This window comes from Lissotriton vulgaris, unplaced genomic scaffold, assembly GCF_964263255.1.
Source record: "Lissotriton vulgaris unplaced genomic scaffold, aLisVul1.2 SCAFFOLD_227, whole genome shotgun sequence".
NCBI lineage: Eukaryota > Metazoa > Chordata > Amphibia > Caudata > Salamandridae > Lissotriton > Lissotriton vulgaris.
Window position 1 is genome coordinate 1,851,987 of NW_028242055.1, and position 19,308 is coordinate 1,871,294.

Here is a 19,308-nt window from a genome sequence, read left to right on the forward strand (position 1 = left end):
TTGTGTGGAAATCCCAAATGAGGGAAAATTCATTGCAGCGTTTTTATAGTAGCAAAGCTTGATCTTGCTAGTTTATCCACTTGGACATTCATAGACAGCTTGGAGTCCATGGTCATTCCGAGGTTTCTTACTTCCTTCGATACTTTAGGCAGTGATCCCAGTTAATCAGGCCATGCGGCAAGCGGGTTGTAAACTTTCCAATCGCCACACGTGAGTATTTTAGTTTTTGAAGCATTCAATTTGAGATGGCTCCAAGTCATCCACTGATCTAGGCAATTTGGTTTTCGAAATTCATTGAGTATTTTATAGAATTCTTTATTTGCACAATTAGCGTTTTGAATTCTGTCTGAATAGTACCTTTTCTTAGCTTTTTTGATAGCTGATTTATATAATCTGTTAATTTTTTGTAGTTGAAGTTTGTCTTCTTTGGCGTTTGTTTTGAGCCAGGTACGTTGCAGCTTTCTAATTTGTTGTTTTATGTCTTTTATTTCTATGTTTCTCCAAGGCGCTTTTTTCTTTTGTTCTGTTGTGTGGTTTTGAGTGGTATCAGGATGTCAAAAGCTTCCTGTAGCCACTCGCGCTGCTACTCTTTTACTTAATTGTTTTTCTTAACCAGCTCGCATTGTAAGGAGCGCTCTGTTTGTTAACTCCGCTGCTAGCAATTAACTTATCCCACATTGCAGGACCGCTCGTACTGCACACATCGCTGATATTGATTTAAGCTTCTCTCACTGCACGACGACCGCTTTATTGAAAAATCGATCTCACTCATCTAGGCTACTCACATAGCAATATCGTGTATTTTATAATTAATGCCCGCCTGCTAGGTAGCTGCTGAGATTATTGTGCCATCGCTGTGTTGCCTTGACTGACTTTATATTTCGTGTCCTTTTTGCACACTTTGCATTACTTTGCCTGCTTGCTCCGTCCCGCCGGCCATTTTGTTGTTGTTGTTATTATTGTGGTTGCCCTGCACGAGTCTCCGCCTCGCTCCCGCCTTCCCAGCTGACCCACCCTCGCCCCTCCCCTTCTACCATCCACATATGGCAGATGCATTTGCGCGCAGCGGTTACGCGCAGCGGTCGCGCCGAAGGTGCGCCAAAGGTTAGCCCGTCTACGCCCGTCCGCGCCTGGACCGCGCCAGACCCCCTGGTCCACGCAATGCCCAGCCCTCCCGCATTACTTACGACGCCTCCACCCTCCTAGCCCTTAACCCCGGCCGACTCTCCAATTGCGCCCAAGCCGCTCCTGGACACACCCATGGACCCTTCACTTGCCACTCCTGCAAGTTCGACGGCACCAAGAAAAACTCCTCATCCACGATCTCACATCCGAGATCTGACTCCAACCACCTAAAATGCATCCTGCTCAACACCCGCTCAGTCCACAAACACGCCATCGACCTCTGGAACCTACTAAACACCATTTCTCCCGACGTCGCCTTCCTAACAGAAACATGGATGAACACCTCATCAGCTCCAGACATCACCATTGCCATCCCGGAAGGATACAAGATCATCCGTAAGGACCGCACTGACCAAACAGGAGGAGGCATCGCTATCGTCCATAAGAACTCCATCCGTATCTCTACAAGCTCAGACGTCAACCTTACCAGCGCCGAACACCTTCACTTCCAGATCCACACCGACCCCAAAACCACACTCAGAGGCACACTCCTCTACCGACCTCCAGGACCCCGTGCACAATTCAGCGACGTTATCACTGACTTTATCACCCCACACGCCCTCCCCTCCGAGGAATACATTCTGCTGGGAGACCTCAACTTTCACCTAGAAAAGAGCAATGACAGCAACGCCACCTCCCTTCTGGACAATCTCGCCAACCTCGGACTCAAACAACTTGTCACTACGCCCACCCACATCGCTGGGCACACACTCGACCCTATCTTCACCTCCAGCAAACATGTCTCCTTCAGTCACACCACTACTCTCCATTGGACGGACCACAGCTGCGTGCACTTTATCTACAAAAAGACCACAACTTACAACCATCTTCAACCTACTATGCAAAGAAACTGGAAAAAAATCACCATCGACCAGATCTCCTCATCGCTTCTTCAAAACCCCCCTGCCCACTCCTCAAACCCCGACCAAGCAGCCATTAACCTCTCCCAATGGCTATCCAACAGCGCCGACATCCTAGCACCGCTGAAAAAACGTCAAATCAAAATAGACAGCAAAAACGCATCCTGGTTCAACGATGATCTTAAGAAATCCAAGAAACTCTGTCGCTCCCTCGAAAAGGCCTGGAGGAAAGACCCAAACACCAGCACCAGGGACGCCTTCAAGAACGCCACCCGCATACACCACCAACTAATCCGATCTGCCAAGAAAGCTGCATTCAAAGACCGACTAGACAACAACGCCCACAACAGCAAGGAATTATTCAACATCGTCAAAGAATTTACCAACCCCTCAGCCAACTCCAATGACATCACCCCTTCTCAAGCCCTCTGCGACTCCCTAGCTTCGTTCTTCCACGACAAAATCGCAGACGTCCACAACAGCTTCGATAACCGACCCGGAGACCAACCCACCCAACCTTCTGCAGAACCTTCACCCCCCCTTGAATATCATTAATGACTGGAACCCAATCTCCACTGAGGACACCATCCGCCTGATGAACTCCATCCATTCAGGATCCCCAACAGACCCATGCCCTCACCACATCTTCAACAAAGCAGACTCCATCATAGCACCATACCTCCGAGATATCATCAACTGCTCCCTCAACTCCGCCACCTTCCCGGAAAGCTGGAAACACGCAGAACTTAGCGCCCTTCTGAAAAAACCCACAGCGGACCCCACCGAACTCAAAAACTACCGCCCCATCTCGCTCCTTCCATTCCCAGCCAAAGTCATCGAGAAAGCTGTCAACAAGCAGCTCGCCGCCTTCCTAGAAACCAACAAATCCCTCGACTCCTCACAGTCCGGCTTCCGAGCCAAACACAGCACGGAGACCGCCCTCATCGCAGCAACAGACGACATTCGAACTCTCCTAGACAATGGAGACACAGTCGCCCTCATCCTCCTCGACCTCTCCGCAGCCTTCGACACAGTCTGCCATAGCACCCTTCTACATAGCCTCAGAAACATCGGAATACAAGGAAAAGCACTGGAATGGATCACCTCGTTCCTCACCGGAAGAACACAGAGAGTCCGCCTCCCACCATTCAACTCAGAGGCCACTGAAGTCATCTGCGGCGTACCCCAAGGATCTTCACTCAGTCCCACCCTCTTCAACGTATACATGAGCCCCCTCGCGGCCATCGCACGCCAACACAACCTCAACATCATCTCCTACGCGGATGACACTCAACTGATCCTATCACTCACCAAAGACCCTAACACCGCCAAAACTAACCTACATGAAGGAATGAAAGAAGTAGCCGAGTGAATGAAGCACAGCCGTCTGAAACTGAATTCCGACAAAACAGAAGTCCTTATCTTAGGTACCTCCCCCTCTGCCTGGGACGACTCTTGGTGTCCAGAGTCCCTTGGAAAAGCACCCATCCCGACAGACCACGCACGAAACCTGGGCGTCATCCTGGACTCCTCACTCTCGATGACCAGACCCACCGAAACTAGAAAAACGGTCCCCCACGCACTGGTTACAAGCCGCCTGGACTACGGAAACACCCTATACGCCGGTATCACCGCAAAACTCCAGAATAAACTCCAACGCATCCAGAACGCATCAGCCAGACTCATTCTAGACATCCCGCGTAAAGACCACATCTCTTGTCACCTGAAAAACCTCCACTGGCACCCTGTCAATAAGAGGATCACTTTCCGACTCCTAACCCACGCACACAAAGAACTTTATGAAATTGGACCCGAATGCCTCAACACACGTGTTTCCTTCTACACCCCCTCCCGTCAGCTACGATCCTCCAACCAATCCCTTGCTACCGTACCTCGCATCAATAAAACCACCATGGGAGGTAGATCCTTTTCCTACCTCGCAGCTAAAACCTGGAACTCCCTCCCCACTCACCTTCGTCTCACTCAGAACCATCTAGCATTCAGAAAGCAACTTAAAACTTGGATATTCGACAAATAACTCCCCACCCTCCTTCAAGCGCCTTGAGACCCTCCAGGTATGTAGCGCGCTATATAAATCTTTTGACTTTGACTTTGACTTTATATAGATTCTGAACAGAATTTATGGTTTCCAGATTTATACTGAATGTTAGTTGTGTTTCCAAGTGTTCCAAATTGAGTTTGTTCCACGGTCGATAGGCGGATGGATGTAAGGTAGTTTTAGGTGAGTCGCTTAGTGTTGTTTTATGTTGGAAAGCAAGCAAGTGGTGGTCTGACCATTTGACTGGAGTTATAGTTTGAAAGGTAATTAGTTCAGTATTAGCAAAAATGTCATCTAGGATGTGTCCAGCGGTGTGTGTCGGATTGGGGACAATCTGATGCAGGTTCAATGCGTCTAGGCATGGAGTATCATAGAGAGGAGTGTTGTCAAGGAGAGTGTCGTAGAGTAGATGGATGTTGTGAAGTGCCATGTCTCATAGTGCACTGACGTGTCGTAAAGAGAAGTAGAGTGGGGTGTCATATAGTGTAGTAGAATAGAGGGGCATAAAGTGTAGTAAGGTACTGTATTGTAGACCTGCATAAAATGTAGTACATTGTCATTGCGTAGAGCGATGTAGAGTAGAATGAAGTGCCATATAGTTGAATGGAGTGTTGCGGAGTGTCATAGGAGTGGTGTGTCATAGAGTGGAGTGGAGTGGAGTAGCGTGTTGTATAGTGTTTAGTGGAGTAGAATGTAGGGTCATAAAGTGGAGTAGAGTGCATTCGCGTGGACTGTTGTAAAGTAGAGTAGAGTGGCATGTTGTACAGTGGGGTAGATTGGCATATAGTGGAGTGGCATCTTGTGTAGTGCAGAGGCATGTCACAGAGTGTTGTGTTCTACAGTGTGTTAGAGTGGAGTGGCATAGAGTGGAGGAGAGCTGATTAGTGTGTCAGACTACAGTGGAGTAAAATGGCATGGAGGGAGTTGCATAGAGTGTCATACTGTGGAGTACAATGTCATAGAGTGGTGTAGAATAGAGGGGTGTAAAGTGGAACAGAGTAGAGTGACTTGTGAAAGAGTGGCATGCTGTGCAGTGTACTAGAGTAGAGAGGCAAAGAGTGTAGTGGCGTACAGTGTAGGGGTGTGTTGTAGAGTGGAATGGCATGTCCTACAGTGGAGAGGTGTGGAGTGGTGTGTCACAAAGTGGGGTGTCATTTGGCTTGTCATAAAGTAGAGTTGCATAGAGTATGGGGCGTAGAATGGAGTGGCTTGTTGTACAGTGTCATAGAGTGGAGTAGATTGGTGTGGAGGGGCATAGAGTGTAGGCATTTCACACAGAAAAATTGAGTGTCAAAGGGTGGTGTGTTGTACAGTGGAGTGGCGTGTTACAGAGTGGACTGGGGTGGAGTATTGTGTTGTTAAAAGGAGTACAGTGAAGTGGCATACAGTTGAGTGGTGTAGTGTTGTGCATACAATGGAGTGTTATAGAGAGGAGTGATGTAGAGTGGAGTGTCATGGAGAGGAGCATCGTAGAAATGAGTGGTGTTTTGTAGAAAACGCCCCCTGGTTCAACGATGATCTTAAGAAATCCAAGAAACTCTGTCGCTCCCTCGAGAAGGCATGGAAAAAAGACCCAAACACCAGCACCAGGGACGCCTTCAAAAACGCCACTCGCATACACCACCAACTGATCCGGACTGCCAAGAAAGCCGCTTTCAAAGACCGACTTGACAACAACGCCCACAACAGCAAGGAATTATTCAACATCGTCAAAGAGTTTACCAACCCCGCTGCCAACTCCAACGACATCACTCCCTCTCAAGCCCTTTGCGACTCCCTAGCTTCGTTCTTCCACGACAAAATCACAGACATCCACAACAGCTTCGACAACCAACCCGGAGACCAACCCACCCAACCTTCTGCCGTACCTTCACCCCCCTTGAACATCCTTAATGACTGGAACCCGATCTCCACTGAGGACACCGTCCGCCTGATGAACTCCATCCACTCAAGATCCCCCACAGACCCATGCCCTCACCACATCTTCAACAAAGCAGATTCCATCATAGCACCACACCTCCGAGACGTCATCCACTGCTCCCTCAACTCCGCCACCTTCCTGGAAAGCTGGAAACATGCCGAACTCAGCGCCCTTCTGAAAAAACCCACAGCGGACCCCACCGAACTCAAAAACTACCGCCCCATCTCGCTCCTTCCATTCCCGGCCAAAGTCATCGAGAAAGCTGTCAACAACCAGCTCGCCGCCTTCCTCGAAACCAACAAATCCCTCGACTCCTCACAGTCCGGCTTCCGAGCCAAACACAGCACTGAGACCGCACTCATCGCAGCAACAGACGACATTCGAACTCTACTGGACAAATGGAGACACAGTCGCCCTCATCCTCCTCGACCTCTCCGCAGCCTTTGACACAGTCTGTCATAGCACCTTGTTACAAAGCCTCAGAAACATCGGAATCCAAGGAAAAGCACTGGAATGGATCACCTCGTTCCTTGCCGGAAGAGCTCAGAGAGTCTGCCTCCCACCATTCAAGTCAGAGGCCACTGAAGTCATCTGCGGCGTGCCACAAGATCTTCACTCAGTCCCACCCTCTTCAACGTATACATGAGCCCCCTCGCGGCCATCGCACGCCAACACAACCTCAACATCATCTCCTACGCTGATGACACTCAACTGATCCTCTCACTCACCAAAGACCCTAACACCGCCAAAACCAACCTACATGAAGGAATGAAAGAAGTAGCCGATTGGATAAAGCACAGCCGTCTGAAACTGAATTCCGACAAAACAGAAGTCCTTATCTTAGGTACCTCCCCCTCTGCCTGGGACGACTCTTGGTGTCCAGAGTCCCTTGGAAAAGCACCCATCCCGACAGACCACGCATGGAACCTGGGCGTCATCCTGGACTCCTCACTCTCGATGACCAGACAAGTCAACGCTGTTTCATCATCGTGCTTCAACATTCTTCGCATGCTCAAAAAAACTTTTCGCTGGATCCCCACCGAAACTAGAAAAACGGTCACCCACGCACTGGTTACAAGCCGCCTGGACTACGGAAACACCCTATACCACCGCAAAACTTCAGAAAAAACTCGAACGCATCAGCCAGACTCATACTAGACATCCTGCGTAACTACCACATTTCTGATCACCTGAAAAACCTCCACTGGCTCCCCGTCAATAAGAGGATAACATTCCGCCTCCTAACCCACGCACACAAAGCACTTTACGAACTTGGACCCGAATGCCTCAACACACGACTTTCCTTCTACACCCCCCCCCCTCCCCCCGCCAGCTACCCTCCTCCAACCAAGCCCTTACTGCTGTACCTCGCATCAACAAAACCACCATGGGAGGAAGATCCTTCTCCTACCTGGCGGCTAAAACCTGGAACTCACTTCCCATCCACCTTCGCCTCACTCAGAACCACCTAGCATTCAGAAAGCAACTTAAAACGTGGATATTCGACAAGTAATTCCCCACCCTTCTCCAAGCGCCTTGAGACCCTCTGGGTATGTAGCGCGCTATATAAATTAATTGAATTGAATTGAATTGAATTGAATTGAATTGAAGTGGGGTATTCCACTGTAGAGTGGTGTATTTTAGATTGGTGTACAGGGGAGAGACCTAGAGTGTTGTAGAGTGGGGTGTCGTGTTGTATTGTGTTAGAGTGTACTAGCATACACTGTCGTACAGTGGAGTATCAAACCATGGTGTAGAGTGGACAACTGTAGTACAGTGGGGTATAGTGCAGTAGTATGTCATAGACTAGAGTGAAGTAAAGTGGCATGGAGTGGTGTAGAGGGAGATGCATAGACTGTTGTAGTGTGTCGTAGAGTGATATAGATTGCAGTAGATGTTTGTAGAGTGGAGGAGCGTAGAGTGTAGTAGCATGGGGTTGTGTGTCGTACAGTAAAGTATCATACAGTGGAGTAAAGTAGCGTACCGGGGAGGGGCATACAGTGGAATAAAGTGTTGCGGAATGGCGTAGAGTGAGGTAGCATGTCTTACAGTAGAATGGAGTGGTGCATGATAGAGTGGTGTGCAGTACAGTTTCTTAGAGTGGAAGGGCATAGATTGTAGTGGTGTAGAGTGAAGTGGGATGCCGTAAAGTGGAGTTCAGTGGTGTGTGCTGGACTGGTTTGTGTGTTGTACAGTTTAGTGGCGGGTCATAGAGTGGAGTGTAAAACAGTGGGGTGGACGGTCTTAGAGTGGAGTGGGGTTTTGTACAGTGGAGTGGCATGTCGTACGAAACAGTGGAGTGGTGTGCCATACAGTGGCATGTGGTACAGTGTCTTTCGAGCTCTCTGCATTCCCGCTGTGTGGGACTTACTAGAGGTAACAGTGTGGGGTTCTGCCCCCCAAGGACCATCAGCAGCCAAGGGACTTTATTCCTTAACCAGTATTGCCCCAGTAGGCGTGTTTGCAGAGTGGGGGAAAAAGCGGGAGGTGCGTCTGATGACCTCCCTTTTTTTAAATGAATTTCTAAGGTTTTTCATATTCTGTTTCCTAACTATAACATCCCTGCAACCTTTAATTTTTTACGTTAATTTCTATGCTTTCTTAACTTGTAGTTGTTTGCAGTGTGGTGGAGAAAAGGGTTTGGGTTTCCGATTTCAGCCCCGGGGACCCGACCTCCTGAGATCTGAACTTAAAAAAAAAAAATCACAACTAGGGGAGGAGGGCCTGGCCATTTATAGATGGGCTAAGGTAGCTGAGCGGAGGAGTCGCCCCACTGCTTTCTCGCAGTGCGAGAAGCAGAAACATAAAATGATAATAACCTTCAGTTATTCATATTATGTTTGGTTGTGAGTGGGTCGATGGCGGGGTTGCTCTTTGAGCACGGCAGGGGAGGTATGGTGTGCCTAGTCCTGAGTGTTTAAAGACTGTTTGGTCAGCCCTCCGGGGCTGCCCAAACCTGTCATGCACACTCTGCCCTTCTCCATGCAGGCTGCAATGCAGGCTGCATGGAGAACATGGCCTCCGGATAAGCCCCTGGCTGGGCAGCAGCCCAACAAATCACAATTTAGAATTGTGCTTGCAGCATTGGGATTAGATTAGGGGAGGGAGCCTGGCTGCCTGCCTGCTTTCTGTTCCTGCTGGGGGCAGGAGCAGTGTAATTAAAAAAAGAAATCTTATTATTAAATGAACCCGTGTTACCCCTGTTCCCCGACCCGCGAGCAATTCCGGCCATGACTGCTTGGCGGAAGCAATAAAGCTCCCGCCAAGCCACAGCAAACAGCTATTTCCTGGGGGTTGACCTCCCCAGAACATAGCAGGAGCCAGCCTTAGGGGGTGCCGGTACCCAGGGCCATATATGGCTCCAGGAGACAGGCTGCGCTGCCCCCTTCTTTTTTTGTTGAACTTGGCCCCATGGAGGTGGTGGCCCCCGGGGCACTGTGGGATCTCTGGGCCCCCAATAAAAATTCAAAAGCCCTGGAGAGGTGGTGGTTCCTGGGGACAGCAGGAGTCCGACAGTACCCCCCTTTAAATTTACTCAAGCTTGGGGTAGGTGGTGGTTCCGGAACATTTATAAACCCCAGGACGGAGGTCCTGATTGCCCCTCCTTTATCTTGAACATGCCTGGCACATCCCAGGGCTGATTACTAAAGAAGCCCGGGAGGCCGCTTTTTTTTTCCGGCTGTAGCTGCGGATCCTGTAGGTATATTTTTTTTTAACATAATTTTTTGTCCCTGCGGGGGCAAGAGTCTAGGAGGTCAGGGTATTCCTTTTTTTTCTGGGACTCCGCTCAATCCGAGTCCCAAGATGGCTGCCAACACTTTGTAGTTTGTAGTGTTGCCAGCTAATGAGAACTCAGTACAAGATTGCGATGTTCATGGAGCCTTCGCGACCATATATTTATAAATTTGGATTTGCCTTAATATTTCAAAAACTGCTGAGCAGATTTACACCAATTTAAAAAACGGTCGATTTCTGGTCCAACAGCTGCCTTTCTACTAAATTTGTTGTAATTTCGTTCAGCAGTTCGGGATGTAATCATGTCTAACATCTCTATGAGAATTAACATGAGGAAAGTGCATTTTGGGACTCCCCCTTTTTCTTGTCCCCCGCTTAATGGATCACCACGAAACTGTCAAGTCCGCAGCTGAAGTGCGCATCATACTAGTTTTAAAAACTGCGCAGGGATTCGTCAAAGGATGCCAATGTTATTGGAAATGTAAAAAACACTCTTCCTATGGAAGCTCCACGCTAACTATAATTACCGTCCTGGCGACCTCCAGTAGGATATAGATATATATAATAAAGTGCCCAGCTCGTCCTTTGTACACGGAGGAGAAGGAGTTATTAAGTACACGCACAGGTGGGCAAGTTTGAGCCATGCAACAGCGGTGGTCTGGTGCACACTGGCAACCACACATTGCTCTCCGAAAAAAAAAAAAAAAATTAAAGAGAGATATAGCTATATCCATGAAAAACATTGCTGATTGAACTTTGTGATCCAACACGTAAATGTACTCAACATGTGGGTAGATCTGCAATTATCTCTCAAGCAAGCACTGGTTATGAGCAGAGAGCAAAGAGAGGGTGAGCTGTGGCCTTGTAATGTGCATGAGCGTGTGTCTTTTACATGAAGGGCCATGGTACACTCAAGGTATGGTCTTCACCATACCCCGTGCACTCTACGTATGTGACCAATGGGCACATTTATATCAGGCACACCTATTTACGCTGCATACATTGCAGGAGGTTAGATTCTACACAGAGTGCAGAGGCAATGCCTTTTGGTCAAGCTATTGCTAGCTTTGTACAAGGACATTGCACATACAAGGCTTTGTTGGTTGTGTACATAGTGTATGACCTTCAAGAATCTTTTATGATCGTGACTTACAGCGGACAAAGGTACACCAGTATGGTGTTGCATTGAGCATGGGCTCCTGCCGGGCCCCAGTAGTTACTAGGTCTGAACTTTCTCACCCAATACCTACAACTGTCCTACCTGCAGGCCAGGGAGCGGATAGCCATTGTCCTTGTCCAGTACGCCTGCTAACAGTCCCTGGACATGATTTTTTGCCATGCCCTTTTTACTGGTATCCATGAGCGGGCAGTTCCTCAGGCCTCTTAGCGCTATCTCATCCACACGAGCTCTTTCTGTTTTCCTCAGCTGTGTCAAATGCCCGGGGTGTTTCATTTCTAGTTTAGCTATATTCCTGAATTTATGTAATTCACAGCTAGTTTCCATTTTATAACTGCTTTCTTTTTAGTGCATTCTACAGCACTTTACCTCCATTGACCTGTGGCGGTCCAACCTTCACCACTTTTAGTCACACTCATACTAAAGCCCAAACTATGCTGGGAGTAAAGTCTCATCCATTTGTGGTCAAATCATGTCATGAATTTCCATAGTATCTCTGTGGCATCTTTCTCCATACACTTGGACAGGCTGGATCCTGGGGGTCTAAAAAGTCTTGCGTGTTTCATTTTTGCACCTGAATCGTATGTGTATCTTTTGTTAATCTGTTATACTAAATAACACCTGACCTTGTTTTTCTTTTCTTTTAAAATCAAGCGCTTCCTGGTTCTTGCTGTTGGCATGGAGGAGCTGGCTGCTGAATTGGTGATCAGGCTACCGGTCGCCAGATGGAGGTGTCGCTCTCATCTCTACTCTAATCCTGCCACGTGGAGAACATCCTGTCTGTTTGACGCATTAAGGATCTGACGTGTTCTTGTCCCCGGCTATGATGGAGCAAGTTAAACCTGAAAATGCTTGGGAGGATGTACTGAGAGCTCTAAAAGAAACTGGGCTCGATCCTTCAACGAGTGCTGAAGAGTGTCTGTGCCACCTCTGGCATTTGTACCAGCGCAGTGAAGGCAAATTATCTTCCATCAACCACGATTTGCACTTGCTCCGACAGCAGCAGGCAGAAGAAATGAATGACGTACAGCGTTACGTGGATCACATCCGTATGCTGACTGAGGAGCGGGACCTTCCAACTTCGGACTTTGAAAAGGAGATTGAACAGCTCAGAAGTGAACTGCAGCAGCAGCGCCTTCATTATGATGCGCAGGTAAAAGAGGTGGAAGAGATGCTGGACCAGGAAGGGCTTGAGGAAATCGCGCACAGCAGCCCAAACGAACAGATTGCCTATTTATTGGTCGAGAGAGTCACACTTTTGGAGAAACTTGAACAGGCTGAAGAAAAGCTCGGCCTCCATTTTGGAAGCAACCGTGAAGCGCAGCTCAAGGATGAGCTGCAGATGATCCATCATACATTGGAGGAACAACTGCAGCAGCAGCACGCCCTCCATGAAACCAAGGAGACATTAATCCAGAGCCCGTGGAAGAAGCTGTTTGGCCCATACAAAGACAGCACAACCGCAGAAACCGCCATGCACAATGAAGAGTTTGTCAAGGAAAAGAAACTGCGGGAGTTTGTAGAGAGAGATCTGGACGAAGCCGCTCAGAGGCTCCAGATGGCTCATGCTGAAATCCGCCGACTGACGGATGAGCTGGACATGAAGAAACAAGAACGGGAGACATTGGAGTCGCAAGAGTTGCAGAAGGCCAAGGAGCATAACAACAGATTAGACAAAGAAATTCTGGCACTGCGCAACCGGGTCAGATCGTTGGACTCTGAAAGAAAAGAATACATGGAGCTAATTGAAAAGCTAAACTTGAGTATTAATGAGTGTCAGAAGGAAAAGCGGGAAGTGTTAACCCAACAGGCTGACGAACTAGTGTCACCGTCCGCTAGCCGACTGCTACAGAATGCACGGACAGAAAGTTCTACAAAAAATGTGGTTACTCGAGTGACTCCAGAACAGACACGGCCCAGCGATGAAGCGATTCATAGACAATGTCAGGCTCAAATTGTTGACTGGGAATGTAAGAACAATGAGCTCCTGCACAAGATACAGAAAATTCAGCGTGAGTACGATGAATTAGTAGAACGGAACGAAGAACTAGAGTCCATTCTAGGGGAGACACAGAACCAAAGAAAGGAAGAAAAGGAGAACTTTGAATGTGATGTTGATGGTCTTGAAAGAAAGATCTTGCATTTGGAGGCGCAGTTATCACAGCTACAAACAGGAACAGAGAAACCCAGCACCCAAAATCAAGAAGTAGCAGCTGAACGGAAGAAGACCAGTGATTTCCAGCAGATGTTCAGAAGCAAGGAAGACAGCATTGAAATCCTTGAGAGTACCCTCGCTGCAGAAAGAGAGTGGAGACAGCAGCTGGAATTGGACCTCGAAGCAGCACAGAAGGCTTTGAGAGACGAGAAAGAGATCGCACACCTCTCGGAAGAATCCAGCGGATCAAGACACTTGACTAAGGACCAAAACATCTCTCATGAGTTTAAGAATGGGATTTCAACACCTAACGGGAGCCCATTTAAAGACCTCACAGTTCAAAGAGCAGCCTTAGAAGAAAAAATTGAAGGTCTGGAAAAAGAAAAAGTAGAATTAAATCTGGCAGTTTCGGAGAGTAAGCAGAAATATGACTCATTACAGCGACAGCTCTATGAAGGCATGGCAGAAACAGACAAGTTTTACAATGAAAACGTCCAGCTCTGTCATGATCTTGATAATATGAGGCATGAACTTCAGAGCAAAAAAGAAGAAACTTCACAACTTCGGCAACAGTTAACAAATGCACAAAGCCAGATCATAAAATCTACAAATTCCGAGGTTGCTCGGGATAGTGGTGGGTCAGCATACCAACCTGAGGACTCTCTGCGTCAGCAGCAGCAAGAGGAAGTGCGTCAGATGCGCCAAGATGTCCACCGGACTCAGAACTTGTTCATTGCGGCAGAAAAAGAGATGCGGCATGAACGGGACAAGAACCTGAGCTTACAGAAGAACAGCAACATTCTCCAGCAAGAAAACACCAAGGTGAAAGGAGAACTAAAGCACGTCCAGCAAAAACTGGCAGATTCTTCCAAACTGTGTGCCAGCCTCGAGGCCGACTTAGAACGGAGCCAGCAGAAAGTAAAAGAGCTCCAAGTAGACCAGCTTAAACTGCAACAAACATCTAAAACACAGGCCACCCTCCAAGAAAAGCTATCACTGGCCACATCCAAAGCTTCTGATGCAGAGAAGAGGATCTTGGAACTTGAGCAGCTGCTGAAAGAGACCCAACATCAGCTATGCCTAACTGAAGCTCGAATTTTACGGGAAAATCGATTTGAGAACGAATCGAGGGAGCACCAAGAAAATGAAAATAAACTTAAAAGGCAACTAGAAGAAGAACAACTTAGCAGAAAACTATCTGATCAGATTGTGGAAGAGCTACAGCAGCAAATAAAAAGTCTTCGGGACAGAGTAACCTCTCTGACGCAAACAAACACAGAGCTTCAGGTCAGAGGTCACCAGCAGGAGTCCAAGCTTCGCATAATTGATGATAACCACAAGACCACGTTCAGCGAACACCTTGATTGCCAGAGTAACAACCAGAAGCTTGTAGAGCAGCTGTCGGTGGTGCGGCAAGAAAAGGAAAAGTTGCACATGGAGTATGAGCGAAGTCAAAAGCACCTCAATGAATACATCCGAAAATATAATGAAAAACAGCTTCGACATAAAGCCAAACTGTGTCGCGCAAAAGAGTTGCATGTGCAGGAAATAGAGCAATGTCACCTGCACATTAAACAGCTTGTAAGTGAACTTGCACTGATACGAAGTCAAGCCGAAAAGGAGCAGGCGTGGATTCGAAAGGCTACAACAGAAAATGAAATCTTACTTCATGAGAAAAGAGACCTCTTAGTGCAGATGAATGATTGTGAAGAAATGGAGAAAAGCAACAGGTGGGAAATGGCGTCCCTGGAGAGCCGACTACACTTTACGGAGGCCGAAAACCGGCAACTGCAGGAAAGTGTCCTTCGGCTAACTGCTCAGGTTGGTGCCTTGGAGCGTATGATAAAGAACATCCAAACACTCAACCTAGAGGAGATGAAGAGTGTCGTCCCTTCGGAAGGCCTACTTTTAGCTGGAACTTCTTTGTCCTTTCCAAACGCAAGCGGCTCAGCAGCAGGGCTGCCTGATTGTAACGGAAGTCTGAAAGCAATTCATGATGCAAAGTATGAGGACACGGTCAATGGCCTGCAGACATCACTTTATTTATCACCTTTTCAGCCTTCAGAAATGGGTTACCTGAATGTGAATACCCCAAGGACTACAGCAGAGTCGTAATCGGCAAAGACAGCATCTTGAACCAAGGGAATTGCGGCTCTTCAGCAAACTGTTAAGTGCCTTAAACATCATCCAACCTCCCCCTAAGGACTGTAGACCACAAATGTCCTACTTCAGACCACTCGATTGTGGTTCAAACACGTTATAGCTCAGGTGATGGCGATTGTACTTTGATGTAAATTGTGAAGCGATTTTATACCTTATGATGTAGAAACGGTGTGTTGCTTTGAGAAAGAACTTTATACTATATTCATAAACATGTAAAGTAACAGGAAAGCACTTCTATTAAACTTTACTAAAGAAATTTACAAGCATGGATTTGTGATACTATAGTTTCTATCCTTTTGTACTTAGGTTTTGCTTTAATATTAGTATTCTCCCAGAAGGAGCCTTTTTCAGATACTTGTTTCAAAGTACGGTTGCACCCAGGGCAAGTGCACCCCACTGCATCCAAAGGTTTCCATGAAACATTGACAGCACTTCTATTTCTATTGCTTTTCAGTGAAGAGGAACACAGCTATTGATACTTTAAATCATTCTATTGTAAATCTAGCATTGTTATTTTAATTCCTTTTCATTCACGTGCGTCTAGGCATCTCATTGATCTCCAAACACTGCACTGATCTCCTCTAGCATTGTTATTTTAATTCCTTTTCATTCACGTGCGTCTAGGCATCTCATTGATCTCCAAACACTGCACTGATCTCCTCCAGGCAACCTCTCATCTCACTTTGCCACTGGATTCAAGCTAGCCTGGCTGATGATGACTGATAGCCCGAAACCGGTCCCAATCAATCAATCAATCAGTGACACTTATAAAGCGCGCTACATACCCGTAGGGTCTCAAGGCGCTGGGGGGGGGGGGGGGGGTGCCGCTACTGCTCGAACAGCCAGGTCTTCAGCTTCTGTCCCAGGATGCTTGTTTCCGGTTCAGGAAAGACCTGGCTTGGCAGTTTGGGCTGGACTGTTCCTATGAGGCACAGGGTCAAGACTGATTTGCATATAGCTGGGTCTGAACTGAGGTGGCTAAGTAAGCTAAAGAACGATTATGGATTCAACCCAGATCTGTGACTCAGGTGAGTGTCTGCAAAGTTTCAGTGCTCCGTCCATCATCTCCTTGTGTTTACCCTCTCATCTCATCCAGGCTTTCCTCTGATCTCCTCCAGGCACCCTCCGATCTCCTGCAGGCACCCTATGACCTTCCGGCAGGGTGTCCATGCCAGGCTTTCTGACATGGAAAGCCTATCGGAAAACGAATTTGGGGGCCCCTAGCAGGCTCCCTTCAGCCAGCGGCCTCCGGTTGGGGGCAGAGGGGGCACCTATGATGCTCCCCTGTTCATCCCTGAACCATGTAGTAGGCTCTGTGAGGTGCCTGCCATGCCGTTCAGGCATGAAACTTACTTTTCTGTATGGGAGCTTGCACTACAGCCGGATTCCGACTGCAGCACAAGCTCCCATACAGAAAAAGCAGGTTGCGACTGCTCCATGGGCCCAATTCATAAAACTAACTTAAGACAAAATCCTAAACTTACTACCATTTTGGTATTCACAGAAGGCACCTACTCATTTCGGTATTCACAGAAGTTAGGAGTGCTAACTTTAGGACTCCTAAATGCCCTCTGTTAATACTGAAAGTCTTAAAGTTAGGATTTTTCTCAGTTTAAGAGTAGCAAAGTTAGGACTCCTAACTTCTGTGAATACCAAAATGAGTAAGTGCCTTCTGTGAATACCAAAATGGTAGTAAGTTTAGGATTTTGCGTTAGTTCTGTGAATTGGGCCCCATGTGAGGTTGCATCCACTACAGCGTCAACTCCACGACCGCACCAACGATACACGACGCCACCACCCCCACGATCACTGTTAGACCTGACCTCCTTGGCGTGGTTTTTTCCCCATCTTTTTGCCTCTGACTCATGTATTTTTGATGCTGTGCTGGATTTCGTTTTTGCTGGTTTAGATGCTTTGGACACTCTGCCACTGCTGATCAGTGCCAGAGTGTAAGTGCTCCCTCTGTAAATTGTCATATTGATTGGGTATACCTGATTGGCATATTTGTATCACCATGAAGTCCCTAGTAAAGTGCACTGTGTGTGCCAGGGCTGGTGATGACAGATGCTACTAGTGGGCCTGCAGCGCAGATTGCGCCACCCACATGAGTAGCCCTAAATTGGTGTCTCAGGCCTGCCAGCGCAGGGCTTGTGTGCAGTCAGTGGACTGCCATGTCGCCTGGCCAGTGTCCCCACTGGCTGGGCCCAACCCTTCCCTGTCTGTGCCCATCAGTCACCCCTATGGAAGGCTCAAGGTACCCCCCTGGGCAGGGTGCAGTGCATGGGTAAGGTAGAGCATGTATTAGTGTAGGTAACATGCTCTGGTAGTGAGCAGCAGCCATTTTGTGTGCTCACTGCTGCAAGGCTATCTTGCTCCATAGATTAACATGGGGGAGGCTGGTCCCAATGGATACCAGCCTATCTTCCCCTAGGAACAAGATGGGACATAAGTGAGTGATATCCCTGAACTCAGAATTTAATAACACATCTTTTAGGAAAGGTGGTTTTTAAATCCTGTGTTTGAGAATAGTACTTTTAGAAAGTGGCTGTTCTCTTGTCTAAACCTTTCTGTGTGCCTGGGACTGTTTGTGGATTGACTGTCTGGGTTGAGGATGACAGGGTCTGCAGAGCCCCCAGGGGGTTATCTGAGCCAGCCCGTGGATGAAAGGCAGCATCTGCTGCCAGGGAAGTGGGAGGAGATAGCATCTGAGCATCTGATAGTGAAGGGCTGAGCCTGCCTAACCACAAAACTGGCTCCACCTCCTGCTGGGTGACTGTCACCTCTGTCCCTGATACTGAGAGGAAGAAGGAAGCCAGGAAACCCCCAGACCCCCAGCAACACCCAGAACTGGTTTGGACCGGGCTCAGGGCCCCCTTTGCACAAAGACTTCAAAAGACTTCAAAGGACTTCAAAGACTTTTTGGGGTATAAGAGAAGGACCCCTGACAACAGATTTTCAGATTCTACAATCATGAAGAACCTCTGCCAGAAGAAGGACTGCTGAAGGAGCTGATGGAAGATTGCCTTGCTGTGTGCTTTAAGGGCTGACCTATCCTGCTATCCAACTGAAGGAGAGGAGAAGAAAGGGACTTTGCTGTGTGCTGTGACCCTGCCTGCTTGAAACTGCCAAGACTTTGCTGTGTGCTGTGTCTGCAACCTGAATCTTCAAGGGCCTGAGAAGAGCAGGCTCCCTGTCTGCAACCCAGGAACATAAAGGTTGCCCAAGGACTACAAGAATCTGCTGTGCCCCCTGAAGCTGCTGTGTGGCGAAGAGATCGTGAAACCCTGTAGTTTGCCTGCATAGCGCACTGGCTGCTCTCTAATCTGCTTGAGGGCGCCGCGCTGACCCAGCCTGCTGCGTGGCCAAGATCGACGTGTTCATCGACACGTGTGTGTGGCAGACCGGAGACTTGTGGGCCTCTCCAGCGCAAGGAGTGCTGAAAAACAATTGCTGGCCGTGTCACCATCGCAGCCCGGGGTCAGTAACCCCCGTGAAAGTGTCCCGAATCTTCCCGGTGGTTGCGTGCTAAAGATCGAGCCCGCCGCGCTCTGATTGGGTGAGAGAGCCGAGCCCCCTCACCAGAGCCGCAACGGGATTGGCTGTTGCTGCGGAGTAAGAAATTAGTAATGGGAAAGGCACTCCTGAATCAACAACCTTCACAATAAATTAATTACAACTTTATCAATGCGTGCTGCAGAGGGAGATGGAACGTCCAAACTCCATCGGTACTAAACTAGAACAAAGAAATCAAGCAGAGCCGCTTGCCTTCTGCGCACTGTTGCAATTCCCCAGATGGGATCAAAAAATAAACAGTATTTCTCCAATAAATTAGTGCAATCACGAAGGAAAAACGCTGCAAGCTACATGTATTCGATTTGTTGCTTTACTGACATGTCTTTTTAGTTAAATCATAACGTTTTCTCATAAGTACAATTCACATCTTGTACAAAATTCAAAAAGTATAGAACATATTCATTTCATTACAAAGATCAGAACAAATTCATCAATCAGATACTTTTCTTATGATCACTGCCCAATGCATTTCGGGCCACC

General features: G+C 47.9%; 1 protein-coding gene across 1 annotated transcript in view; it reads left to right on the forward strand.

The window, feature by feature from the left end:
- CCDC30 (coiled-coil domain containing 30) overlaps positions 1-15,511 on the forward strand; it is a 31,285-nt gene extending 15,774 nt beyond the window's left edge. Inside the window, exon 2 of the mRNA XM_086948240.1 lies at positions 11,592-15,511. Coding sequence (XP_086804366.1) covers positions 11,761-15,207 — 3,447 coding nt within the window. The 5' untranslated portion in view covers positions 11,592-11,760 and the 3' untranslated portion in view covers positions 15,208-15,511. The remainder of the gene's footprint in view (positions 1-11,591) is intronic.
- Positions 15,512-19,308: the final 3,797 nt, after the last annotated feature.